This window comes from Tenrec ecaudatus, chromosome 1, assembly GCF_050624435.1.
Source record: "Tenrec ecaudatus isolate mTenEca1 chromosome 1, mTenEca1.hap1, whole genome shotgun sequence".
Lineage (NCBI taxonomy): Eukaryota > Metazoa > Chordata > Mammalia > Afrosoricida > Tenrecidae > Tenrec > Tenrec ecaudatus.
In genome coordinates, this window is record NC_134530.1 from 34,522,205 (window position 1) to 34,535,917 (window position 13,713).

At 50.7% G+C, this 13,713-nt stretch overlaps 1 protein-coding gene across 1 annotated transcript; it reads right to left on the reverse strand.

The window, feature by feature from the left end:
* Positions 1-263: 263 nt before the first annotated feature.
* DFFA (DNA fragmentation factor subunit alpha) lies at positions 264-12,400 on the reverse strand. The gene is made up of 6 exons (XM_075550835.1): positions 12,163-12,400; positions 10,402-10,563; positions 7,516-7,658; positions 2,036-2,225; positions 1,735-1,874; positions 264-1,089 (listed from the first exon to the last, which is right to left on the reverse strand). The coding sequence occupies exons 1-6, from the start codon at positions 12,296-12,298 to the stop codon at positions 892-894; spliced, it is 969 nt and encodes a 322-aa protein (XP_075406950.1). The 5' UTR covers positions 12,299-12,400; the 3' UTR covers positions 264-891.
* Between the last annotated feature and the right edge of the window lie 1,313 nt (positions 12,401-13,713).

The window sequence follows — 13,713 nt, forward strand, 5'->3', positions numbered from 1 at the left end:
TTACTGATCAGTCAGCTTCTCTCTCTTCTGCCTTTACTTACTGATCAGTAGCATTCCTCATTCCTCTAAGCCAGCTTAAAAGAACTAACTAGCCGGGAAGACAGCACCATGGATTACAAAACCTGAAGAACGAGTTTGGGCAGAAGCCGGAGGTCCACAAACCTGGGTCCACCAGAGAGACTTGGATTCACCTCATGGAAATGCGCTTTCATGGCCTGAACATACTCCCCGCGGGCAGAACAGATTAGAAAACTGAAACACGGTTCACATTGGTTACAGATATAATTTCACAATACTGAGTTAGGTATTCGTGGTCGGCAAACTTAGTGCCTTTACACAGACAACCAAACATGTCCATCAACTTGCAAAACAAGTCATCCCACCCCCCCTCCCACGATTCGCGGTTATAGTTTAGAGCTTTAAACAAGGACCAGCTGCTTTTAGGAGGAGGACAACCAATGATTAATTGCTGTTTAGACCCTACATGTATCACAGTAAGGATGGGCTCCACGCGGGTTCCAGTGGCCACCAAGCTGCCTCTGGGGGGACTTACGCCTCCAGCCTCCTGGTTACCGTGGGTGCCATGCCTCCAGTATATGACAGGCTCTTCACAGTGACTTTAGACAGAAAGCAGGCAACATGTCAGCAGGGGAGACGGAACAGGGTGGGTGCAGCTATAGACCGTCACTCAAGGTGGGCAGCAGGGTACGGTGTGTTGAGACGTGTTCATGGCCATTCTGCAGGGGCGAAGAGCCAGCTGTCCGGCCTATTCTGGAAGAACACGTCCTAAGGCAGCGGGTAGAAGAGTGTGCGGGTGGATTGGGCTGAAGGTATTTCCTGGTAACGGACGAGTCAGACCACACAGGTTTCCGCCGCACGTTTGCAGCTGGGCTAGGTGGGGTCTTGCTTGGCTCGTTTGGGATGCTGCCCCTGCGCGGACAGTGGCGTCGTCCTGAGGGCGCGCAGGCTCTGGAGCTGCTGCAGGCGCAGGCTGAGCTCCTGCGCACAGGCGTGCTGAGCAGTTCTTGCTTGCTCCGTGCTCCAGCTCAACGCCGCAGCCAGTGCTTTGGGGTCTTCTCTGGTGACCAACTGCAGCAAGGACAGGAATCATTGGGACCCACCTCTCCCGCTGTCCCCATGGGCTATGCCTGCACACTGACAGGCTGCCACCAACCCGGCAGGTTTTGATTCGAATTGTCCCACCTCTCTCTCATCGTCAGGGTCCTCAGGGAAAACCCACCGACTACGTTAGAGCAACTCTGACGTCTCCCACCTACAGGGACGTTCACGGCCGTTTCCTTCCTTTGTGTCGACAGCAGGAAGGTCCTCGGGGACAGAGCATGAGAAGCAGCACCCACCCTGATGGGCCCCTTTCAGAGGTGTCTAGTGCATCTGATGCTGGCCAGCTGGCGCTGTCCCCCTCAAGAGGAGTGACTGGACGGTCCTCGACCACGGACAGAGCCAGAGGCCAGCTAGCCTCCTGGTCAGCGGCAGTCACGCTATGCCCCAGCCTGGGTGGACGGTGGTGCTGAATGACTAGAGGAAGCCCATCTGGATTTAGGGCAAATGAATGTTGTTAATGAGATGTTGTTCTGCTGTGTCCCAGGCAAACGAGCAGCCACGAGTCAGGGTGTGCAGAGGTGAGACCACCAGCCCCCGCTGGCCCGGGCCCTGACACCGCACATCACCACAGCGGGCCATTCCTGCAGCTCAGTGTCCCTGGTTCTCGCCCACCTCCAAATCCTGGCTTGACAAGCTCAGTTCCGGGGCAGGCTTCTCCTTCAGAACAGTAAGGATCTGGCTCCTGAGGGCTGGCTCGTGGCTGAGGCCCGTGTCAACCGTATCTACCTCTTCACCAAACCCGGCGTGGGGCTCTGCAAAGCAAGCGGGCGATGGAGGTTAGCACACTGCCATGACCGGTCAGCTCAGGGTCCTGCTGCTGCATGGCTGCAGCGGGCTCGTGCCCAAGGAAACATTCTCAGGCACTGGGTTCTCACTGCACCGCCCCACCAGCTAGGCATGCGTCGCGTCCTACCTTGCTGCTTGGCCAAGACGCCCCCCTCCTTCTGCAAAGCCTGCAGGTAGAGCTCCAAGAGCTGCCTGGACTGACGGGCTTCCTCCCTCTGGTCCAGCACCTGCTGCAAGGTGTTCTGGAGCTGCTGGACGGCGGCACAGCTCTGGCCGAGCTCTTGAGCTAGGTCTGAGCACGGGACATCGAGAAGCACCTAGCAGAGGAATACAGGTGCTTATGAAATTGTCAGGCGCTCCTACACGTCGGTTGCAGACGTTCATTTTCTGTTTCCGGAAGTGACCTAAGTTGCCTGGCTGAGAAAGTCGAGAGAGAAGCACGCAGTTCTTCCCGGCTTTCTCTGGAGGAGAATGGTGCCTACGCCACTGAGAGACAGACAGAGAGCGAGCCCCAACCCCAAACAGCTTCGATACTGGAAAACTCGGTGGCACAGGAAATAACCGGGAAGGCAGGTGTATGAGACCAGGACACGATCTGAGCTTGTTTTAATCAAAAGTTCCTAGAAAAATGTACACCTTAAATTTTTTTATTATATATGTTCACATGAAAAAAACGGAGCCTTGAAGAAGTTCTGATGCTTAAAATGTGATCTACAGCCAACGGAGCTTCTTTCGTAAACAAGGACACTGTCTGGTGAGGATGCCCTCCACCCACGGCGACACACTGGTCAGGGGCACCCGCCGCAGTCGGCACAGGCCGAGCACTGAGCGGCCCCACTTACCGGCAGGGCTTCGCTCTGTCGCCACAGTGGTCCGTTCGTCTCGTCGAGGTGACTATTTTTTGTAAAGGAGCACACGACTCGTGGGAGCCGCGCTGTCATTTACAGGCGCTCTGGCGGCGTGGGGCCATGCCCTGGGCGGCTGACGACAAGGCCAGCCGCTGGAAAGCCCTGTGGCCCGTCAGGAGAATGACAGGGCGCTCCCCTCGGGGAAGCAGTTCCAGTCTCCGGAACTCACGGGGCAGTGCCGTCCGGTCCTGTAGGGCTGCTCTGAGTCGGCCTCAGCTCGATGGCAAGAATTGTTTTGTTACTGAATTTGGTTATCTGTTCCTCAGCTAAAGGGTGAGCTCAGGGGCTAGTCTGGGTTCAAGGTTTCAAGGGAACCCAGAGTGGCCATCTTGAGAAGTCCTTCCGTTTTGAGAGGGCCAGTCGGTCTGAGGTTCCCATGAGCTGGCCCGTGCAACTGTGTTGTGCGTGTGCGACAGTGCACAGATAAGAGAGAAAGAGCCAGAGAGAGGTCACGCCCTTGACAACTGTGTTGTGTGTCTGTTTCCCCCATTTGTGTGACAGTCCACAGATGAGAGGAAGAAAGAGACAGAGAGACAGACACACAGAGAGAGAGGGGTGTCACCCCCTTGACAACTGTGAACCCTTCTGTTTTCCTGGCCCATTGACCAGAACACGCTCTGAGTGGTGACGAGGGAAAGTCAGACCAAAACCGACTTCAGTGCTTTTGTAGCACAGGGGCTGGTTTCAAAGGGGCTAAAAATATAAACTCAGTTTATGTCCACTTCTAAAATCACAGACTCAGCCTGTGAAGTGCGGGTCACCCCACTTGCTACACCCTAAGTCTGCCGGGATCAGAATGTGTTAATTATTAGGTACAGGCAATCGGGCCGGTCACAGAGCAACCCCAAGGTTGTACATGTCATTCCAACACAAAGGGGGAGGGGCTAGGAGGGAGAACAGGGGAAACAAACAGGACAAGGAGGCGATGGCACTAGGAGGGTCGGGCACTGACCCACCCCGTGGGAGGGTACTGTTTCTGCCTCACTGAAATGTGAGTGTGCGTGCAGACCCCACCAAGGCCTGCCAGACCTTGAGGGCAACGTAACTGCACAGAGCAACTCATAGACAGAGAGGTCTACACGGCCAGCCCCAATCAGAGCCAAACTGAGCGCCTCTCCCCTACCCGGAAGGATGTGCTGTAGAGGGTAACACTAAACCTACAGGTTGAGGACAGGGGCCGGCCGGCCTCGCCCATGAGAAGCAAACCAAGAGAAAAAGAGATCAAGGGACTAGACCCCGTACTGGCACACCACACCCCGGGGATGACGGCCCTGCTAAGGCACAGAGAGGGCTATAGGGCTGACAACAGCTTGAGACGCGATGTCCCCTCACTGGAGCACACCAGGACGGAGGGCAATACTGGGGACACACGGCGGGGAGAGTCTGGGCTGAACCCCCCATAGTGGGGCAAACCACGCAGGGAACCTAACAGGTCAGCAACAGGAGCAAAGCAAAGACACAAATCCTCCCCCGCGGAGCCCCCAAAATAGACTTCAGGTTAGGAGAGGCAGTTCCCAGAATCCCCCAGGACTGGTGGGGAGATAGTCATGAAGGTCAGCGCACAGACCTGGAATTATGTATGTTTTTTTGTTGTCTGCTAGTTTTTTTCTCCTTTTAGTCAATCTTTGTTCTGTATAAGAGTGTCAGGGGAAGCAGCCCCAGGAGAAGGCAATGGGACAGACGGTTGAGGAGGGACTTGGAAGGAGCAGTGAGTAAATAGCTCCATAGACGGGAATTAAAAGCAACAACGAGGAGGATGTGGAGCTTCCGATGGCGCTGGATCAACAGCCATCCAGCTGAGAGGGATTACTAAGAGGCAGAAGAAGAGCGAGCATGATGGTGGGAAAGGAGGAAGGTAAAAGGAAACAGACGATAGATTTAGGGAGCAAAGCTATGGACAGAACTATAAACACAGGTGTGCACTTATGTAAATATATTAATCCATAAAAACAGAGGTATTGCCCTGTGTACATATATTTATATGGCAATATATTGAGGAAACGAACAGCCTTTGGGACTCGGCTCAAGCCCTCCCTCAACACAAAAAACACTTTAACAACGTGGCTTTCTGTGATGCTCACCCTCCTGGCAGGATCACTGAAGACAAAATGGGTGCATAAGCAAATATGGTGAAGAAAGCTGATGGTACCTGGTTATCAAAAGATATAACACCCGGGGTCTTAAAAGTTTGAAGTTAAACAAGGGGCTATCTAGCAGAGAAGCAACAAGCCCACATGGAAGAAGCACACCAGCCTGTGTGATCACGAGGTTTCGACAGTATCAGGTAACAGGCACCAGAAGACCCAAAATAAACAAACACATATTGTTGAGAATGAGGTGTGTCAGGGCAGAGACCTCAAACCCATCTGGAGACAATAGGGCATCCTGTCACAGAAGGGTCACAAGGAAGGGATGAGTCAACCAGGGCGCAATATAGCACTGATGAAGCACACAGTATTCCTCTGGTTCTTTGAGGCTTCCTCTCCCCCCACTATCATGACCTCAGTCTTGCTTTTCCATTCTGGCTACACCGAAGCATGTACACTGGTACAGATAAGAGCTCACGACACTTGGAATACGGGTCAGACAAAGCCCTCTGGAACAGAAATGAGAGCAGCAATACCAGGAGGGTAGGGGGAAAGTGGGGAGGAAGGGGAACCAACCACAATGATTGACGTATAATCCCCCCTTCCCCTAGGGGGATGAACAACAAAAATGTGGGTGAAGGGAGACAGCAGTCAGTGGAAGATATGAAAACAATAATTCATCAAGGGGTCACGAGGGTGTGCGGTAGGGGGAAGGGAGATAAAGAAGAGGACCTGATACCAAGGGCTCAAATAGAAAGTCAATGTTTAGAAAATGATGGCAACATATGTACAAATATGCTTGATACAACTGATGTATGGAATGCGATAAGAGCTATAAGAAGCCCCAGTAAAATGATTAAAAAAAAATATAGAATGTGTTAAAAGGCTCCACCATTTTGCAGATACAGTATTAGATCACAGCTAGTCTTCGGAAGAGGAAGTTCAAACTGCTGAACGGCTGGACAGTGGTCCCAAGCTCACACTGTACCACTATCACTGTACTTAGTCCTGAAACTGTGACCACCCCAAACAGGGACCCTGGACTGGCCAGTAAGCCGTCACTGCCTACTCTCCACTCCCCCGGCCCCTCGCAAGCCCTGATCTGCGAGCTGTCTCAATGGATTTAGCTATTCTGAACACTTCACGGAAATGTCATCACGTTCACAGCCCTTTTAAGGGCTGACGGATCTTCTAGTACAGAGATACACCAATTTTATTTCTCTGCTCACCGGCTGGTGGCCACTCAGGCGGCAGCCACCTGGTGATCCTTCTGCACCTCTTGTGTTCCGAACCCCGTGAACGCATTCCTACTACTTATTCAAAGTAAAGTACAAACTGTGAGGGTGGACACATGACACGAAGCATTTGTCGGCCCCTCACAAAGAATGACCCTGATATAAACGAAGGCACAAACCAAACCAAACGTGAGCCTACGGGACGGACCTGAAGCGCTCCAGCGGGTTGTGAGCGTGTAACTGCAGGGGTCGAGAGCCTTGTCTTTCTCCCGCAGAGCGGCTGGAACTGTAGCCCCCTCCTCTATTGTGTGCCACAGTCAGGCTCCTGGCAGAGAAGATCTGTGGCAACCCTGCTTCGAGCAAGTCTATCAGCGCTGTTTTCCTGTCTCTCTGTCACAGGTAGTCACTCTTTCGATAGTCTAAGCTTTTTCACGCGCTCGCACATGCCAGACTGTGAAAATATCACTTTCATTGGCCCTGGGAAGCCAAAATCGTGTGAGCGGTTTCACGGTGCGGTTCCCGTTATTGCGGTGTCTGGGAGGGAAGCTGCCATCCCGTGGGGTCTGCGGCTACCGACTTGAGTTCAAGATCACCTGTTGTCTTGCTGCAACAGCGGTGCTGTGGGTGCCAGATGTGCACCAAGCTGTGTGCGTGCAAGGAGCCCGTGCAAGGAGCTCCGTCCTCTGGGCTCACTCTGAGTCGGAACTGGCTTGATGGCAGTGTGTTTGGAGTTTGTGTGTGTGTGACCTTGTGGCACAAGTTTTCCATCAATCTAAAACGGCTCTAAAAAAATGGTCTGTGAAAAAGCCACACCCTCTCGGAGGCCTCCCTTGACCTTCCAGTCTTGAGTGGCCCCTGCATCCTCCCTGTCTGAAATGCTCATTTGCTTGCTGGCCAGCAGCCTCTTCAGAAGAAGACATCTGCTACAGTCAGTCCTGGGAACCACGCCAGGCTCAGGGTGGGGCCCCACGCATATTTTTTGGAAGGACCACATTCTATTTTCAATCCATATTTTTCAGAAAAGAAGGACTCGAAAGCTGAAGTGTTAGGTTACCAGTGGAGATCTGAATCCACAGCCCACTCCAAAGCCATACACCCTTGACCCCCGCCCTGCTCACCCAATCAAGGCTAGGGTGGGCCGGACCTGGCCTGGTCATCCATGTTTTTCTAAAGGTAATTCTGATGCAGGATGAAGGTTAAAAAACAAAACAAACGACTACTTTAGGTGAAAGCGAGAACTATAAAATGAAGACTGGAGTTATGCTCTGAGCATCACAGAAGGATGAAGGAATAGAGAAAGAGAATCGATAGAATCGTGGTGAGAGACCAGAGGCCAAGAAGGTGCTGGTGCCGCTGCAGGCACAGGGCATGGCTTACCTGGAGGTCCTCCTCGGACAGGAGAATGATGTTGGAAAGATCTTCTTTCAGCTGCCTGGCCACATTCTTCCACTTTACTCCGACCCCACTGTCTGTTTCATCTACATCAAAGGACTCTTGGGAAATCCAAGCTGTGCCTCCGTCTGATAAACAACGTGAGAAAACACTAGTCAGTCACAGACCTACAAGTGCTGCTTTCAGACACACACACACACACACACACACACACACGCAATGCATACAGAGGGCTCCGCAGGATGTCTGCATATCCTCCTGAAGAGCCAGAGTAATGCCGGGGGTGGGGTAGGGGTGGGGGTAAGAAGCACCTTTCCGTAAGGACTCATAGGCAAGCCGTGGCAGTTACATAATTTCATGTCAAGGTGTTAAATAGGTATGGGGTAGAGTATAGTCTGTCAATTAGGGCATGCCAATCATGTCTCTGTGTGGGCATGGTCTTTCCACCCACTGGCCTGTGAGCTTCCTGCACTCAGTGTCATGTGTTTCGTGAGTCTGAAGAGGAATTTAGACTGGTGACAGACATATGAGCTAATATCGGACTTATGGACTTGATCTGAACTGGGCTGGGATGTTTTCTGGATACACAGTTACTCTTTTGATATAAAGTTCTCTTATACACAGATGAGTGTCTATGAATTTGTTTCTTTAGCCCAACTTCTCAGATTTTCTGCTCACCACAGATTGGATAAATTCGGCCAACGGATTTAACCGTGATACGCACCTTTCCTGAGTTGGAACCATGCAGACCTCTTACTCTATGTTCAGGTTCCACAGGAGCACAATTCAGAGTTCTGGAAATCTAGTTGTTCACAATGTTGCTCATAATTAGTTATGATCTACAGAGTCGAATACCTTTGCATAGACAGTAAAATATATAGGTATTCTCTACTGTTAGCCAAGCTCTATCTGACACTGTAATGGTATCCCTTACGCCATGACTTCTGAACCAAACGTGAACTCCTGGCAGTCCCTTGTTGATGTACTGTTGCAGCACATTTTGAATGATCCCCAGCAAAATTTTACTTGCATATGATATTAATATTATTTAATGATTTTCACAATCGGTTGGCTCATCTTTCTTTGGAATGGCATCTTTCTTAGGAATGGAATCTCTTAACAGCTGCTTGGCTAGGTAACTATTTTCCAAAGTTCCTGGCATAGACTAGCGAATGCGTCTGGCATGACATGTTTGTGGAAACATTTAAACTGGTATTTCATCAATTCCGGGAACCTTGTTTGTCACCAATGCCTGGACTTTCTCCTTTAACAATATTGGTTCTTTACCATAAGCCACCTCTTGAAATGGTCAAATGTTGATCAATCAGTTTGGGTATAGTTACACTCTGTATTCTTTTTTCCCCCATAAGTTTTATTTAATTTTACTTTTTAATCTATTGGAGACTCGTACAAAACTTACTACAGTCCATCCATCCATCGTGTTAAGCACATTTGTACATTCTTCTTTCTACTTGAGCCCTTGGTATCAGCTCATTTTTTCCCCTTCCCTCCCTCCCTACCCTCTTGACCCTTGATAATTTATAAATTATTATTTTTTCATACCTTACACCGACCAACGTCTCCCTTCACCCACTTTTCTGTTGTCCATACCCCTGGGAGGGGGTTATGTATATCATTGTAATCGGTTTCCCTTTTCTCCCCATACATTCTCCTTACCCTCTTGGTATCGCTACCCTCAATATTGGTCCTGAGGGATTTCTCTGTCCTGGATTCCCTGTGTTTCCAGCTCTTATCTGTACCTATGTACATGCTCTGGTCTAGCTGGATTTGTAAGGTAGAACTGGTGTCATGAAAGTGAGGGAAGGAAGCATTAAAGAACTAGAAGTTGCAGGTTTCATTGATGCTATACTGCACCCTGACTGGCTCATCTCTTCCTTGTGACGCTTCTGTAAGGGGATGTCCAATTGCCTACAGATAGGCTTTGGGTCTCCACTCTGCACTCCCCCTCATTCACAATGATATGATTTTTTGTGCTGGGTCTTTGAAGCCTGATACCTGATCGCGATACCTGATACCTGATTGCTCCCCAGAGACACTTGGGAAAGTCTGTAGGCACGTTTGGTTGTCAGAACGAGGGAGGAAGCTGCTCCTGGCATCTAATGGGTAGAGTTGGGGACGCTGCTAAACACGCCACAAGGCATCAGAAAACTCCCTATAAGAATTCCCCAGCCTCTTACTATATAGAGCCTCAATGATTGTTTTACTTTATTCTGTTCTTCAATAAATTATGTGTAAGTTTGTCTTAAAGAGATTCTACCCTGAAACTGTAAATCCAGCTTACTAACCCCTAGTTAATATTTTATTGAACTATAATTTTACAGATATGATTCTAAGAAGTCTTAAATAATGTTTTAAAATATATATTTTCAAATTAAAAAAAAAAAAAAAAAAGAATTCCCCAGCCTCAAAGGTTAATGTGATCAAGCTTGGGGCAGGCCACTTTACACGCATATTGTGTGACATGAACTCTTCCTGCGGTCCATGAAGACGGGTAGTGCAATGGCCTCAGTAAAGCACGGAGAGGTGATTTGCACAAGGCCACACCATTTGTAAACATTAAGACAGGTTTCAGACCCAGGCAGCCGGATTGGCCTGCAGTGCTGGTCTCTACCGTGCTGCACTGAGCTGCTGCCAGTCTGCGAGTTACTTGAGAAGAGCGTCTGGGTCTCATGCAGCTTCATGCTTAGGATGTAATGTAATGCCATGCCTGGCACACAGAAGGAACTTGTAAATGTCTGCTGCTTAAATAGCCAGACAAACAGCAGCCAGTTGGCGATGCAGTAAAAGGCATGGTGGTAGTTGATGTGCCAGACAGTGTAGCACGTCTGTAATAAGGCCCGGGATTCTTACCTGAATTGCTGTAGGTCCACTTCTCATTACTGGCCAACGCCACAAACTTAGTGTTGGAAGGCAGGCACAGGAAATAATCGTCATCATCTACTATGGTGCCATCCTCTGCCAGGACCAAGGTGACTGGTGCCAGGGACTTATCAATGGCCAGAATGTCAACAGCTGAGGGAGACAAAATGTGCCGGTAACTGAAAAATGCTGCCCTTCAGAGAACTCAAGATCCAAAGCGCAAATTCATATCCATAAGGAAATTATCGATGCGTCTAGGGGCACGGACGTAGCATTTCATACGGGCCTGCCGCTCTTCCACGTGCTTGTCTTACACGATACTTAATCCTCACAGTTCGTTAGGTCAGGCGCTACGCTCGTTACCATTGGACTGATGGGGTGAAACAAGGCTCAGGGAGGTTATGTAACCTGCATTCTAAAAGCTGGCATTTAAATTCAGCCTTGAAATTGATTTCTACAGTTACTCTACGCCACGCAGAGGAAGCACTCAAGCCTTCCCTCCAACAGTAAACTACACCAAAGCCTGGCTGGGTTCCTTGTGAATCAATCACTAGTCTTTCTTTCATTTCTTCGATGGTTAGCTTAAATGGCCTCGCGTGTCAAACGTTAAAGGAAAGAAATAGATGCGTTTGCTCTTTGCAGTATCTTTCTCTGCAGCCTTTCTCACCGGGAAAAACAGAAGTGTGTTTCAGTGGCTTTTCATCTGGAACATTCTGGCGGCATAAGTGGCTTTGCCTAGGGCAGCTCTTTCAGGCCACGTTGTCCACCCCCCGAAACAAAGCGGCACAACTTGCGTCCATCAGCCCAGCACCCCTGAACACAAGCACATATACAAGCCTCGGCACCACCTATCCAGCCCAATGTACCCAAAGGCCAGAAAGGATATGACTTACGTACACAGCAAATGCTGTGTCACCACAGCCTAGGCAGGTGTTTGGCTGCTGCCAGTGCTTGAAAGACTTCTACATTCTACACATCATCACCCGGAGACCGGCACACACTGTGACCACATCCCTGGGGCTACTGACACTGGGAAGTCATTTGAATCTATCAGTTCTTGTTGAGAGTCCGAGCATTCCGAGGAGGAAGCACTGGCACTGTGAATTATGCCCTCTTTGCCCGGGTGGTGTAGAGGTGTCCAATTGGGCTTCCACATGCGTGGCTGACAGTTCAAAACCATCGGCAGCTCCGAGGGAGGGAGCCTAGGCTTTCTACGACAGCTACGGTCTCAGAAACCCACAGGGAGGGGTCACTATGAGTCGCGTTGCCTCCATGGCAGGGAGCTGTTCCCAGTGGGAAAGCTGAAGGTCGAGAGCTGCTAGTGCTGCGCTCCCGTGACCGCAGCCACCCACCACGACACCGTTCCTCGGTCTAGGTCCCAGAGAAGCGGGTCCCGGGAGGAGGGGGGGCGCTCCTCGGTGGGTCAGCTGGCCTTCCCCAGGACCACTTTAGCGATCTAGCGTGACAAGAGTATTCTGGGGCTGGATTTGGTCCGAAATCGGTAGGATTTTAGGCAAGATACTCAGACTTAGTTTGCACATTTCTTCCCGCCCACACTTCCAGGTCTAAGAGTGGCACACAAGATGAATAAAGTTTCAGCGTCCCTAAACAGCTAGGAAACGCTTCCAAACCTGTAAAGCGCTCCATTCAAGTTCGCCACGTCAGGGCCGCTTCCCAAGTCTCCCCCAAATCACGCATCGGACCCCCGACCGGCCTTCCTCCCCGAACCTGCTGCCGGGGTCCAGTACCAACCCTTGCTCCTCAGATCCGCGAGGCAGGAGGCCGCCACGCCGTGCTGCTCCAGGCTGTGGTTGCGGCGCAGCAGACAAGGCTTCAGCGCCCGCATCTCGCCGGGTTCAAGAGCCCGGGCGCCCTCGGTCCCGTCCATCCCTTTCAGGATGGGCCCTGAAAGGCTGGGGAGCGCCGGAGAAGCTAGGTGCGGCCGTCCCCCTCCTCCTGCGCTCGTGGGAGCTGTAGTTCTCGTCCAGCTAGTCATGCCGGGAACCAAGGCACGCCGGGAAATGTAGTTCTCGTCCAGCTAGTCATGCCGGGAACCAAGGCACGCCGGGAAATGTAGTTCTTGCCGCCTCTACTCGCATACGGCCCCGAGGCATGCCGGAGGTGGTAGTCTCTCCAAAGTGGTTCTCAGTTCCCGTTAAATTGTAAGATAGAGTCCCAAATGAGTTTGTTTCGACCCAGTACACACTTCAGAGGTGCCCACATTACGCTCATAAATGAGGCCAGGGTTTCACTTTACAGCATACTGTGTAATCCCGTGGATTTTTAGATCACTGTTATTTGCATGTGTGGATGGATGCATGCTATTAATCCCTACGTAAATAAAAGCTGGCTATTGCACGGTTAACGGATCTTGCTTTTCCAGCCTGAGAAATCGGTAAGATGTTCTAACCACTGGGTGGATTCGGAGGATCCCAAACCAAACCCATTGCCCTCCATTCAATTCCGACTCATAGGTATCTTCTGGGACAAATGAGAACTGTCCCGCAGGGTTTCCAAGGCGGCATCTTTTTCGGTCACAGACTGCCTCATCTTTCTCCCGCAATTTGAAGGAAGTTCATTTAAAAAATTGATGAGTGTCGTTTTCAGTCTCTCTGAAACACGCTGCAAAGTAACCTGAGACACCGGCACATTTCCACCCATTGGAATCCCTGCTACGTGAGCTGTACAAGGAACCCGGCGCTGCTGCCTGGTAGGTGCTGCCCATGGGTCCCCAGTCGGAACCCAGCCGACTGTTTGGTGAGCTGCCTGCGGCCTAAGATTCATAGAACCCTAGGGAATGTTTTGCACTTTGCTATTAAGTTGCATCGTAGAGTTGTAGTTTTGAGCTTGGTTGAGCTGTGCAAACTGCGCTTGGGCCCCGTGTTAGTCTGGGTGAACTAGAGAAACAAATTCATAGCAACGCAGATGTATATGAGAGAGTTTCCAGCTGCCATCTGGCTCAGAAGCGGCAAGGCCCACATGGAAGAAGCACACCAGCCTGTGCGATCACGAGGTGTGGAGGGGATCTGGTATAAGGCATCATCAGAAGAAAAAAATCTTATAGTGAATGAGGGGGTAAGTGCAGAGTGGAGACCCAAAGCCCATTTGTTGGCAACTGGAGATCCCATTGCAGAGGGGTCTAGGGGACGAGATGAGTCAGTCAGGGTGCAATGTAACACCTATGAAGAATAGAGCTTTCCTCCTGTTCCTAAATGCTTCCTCCTCCCAACTACCATGATCCGAATTCTACCTTGCAAGTCTGGCTAGACTAGAGGAAGTACACTGGTGCAGATAGGAGGTGGA

Excerpts from the sequence above, each read along its gene's own strand:
- DFFA (XM_075550835.1), bottom strand. The coding sequence starts at position 12,298 with ATGGACGGGACCGAGGGCGCCCGGGCTCTTGAACCCGGCGAGATGCGG. Across the intron at positions 2,226-7,515 it reads TGTCCGAGGAGGACCTCCAG|GTGCTTCTCGATGTCCCGTG; the intron begins GTAAGCCATGCC and ends TTCCTCTGCTAG. Across the intron at positions 1,875-2,035 it reads CGTCTTGGCCAAGCAGCAAG|AGCCCCACGCCGGGTTTGGT; the intron begins GTAGGACGCGAC and ends CTTGCTTTGCAG.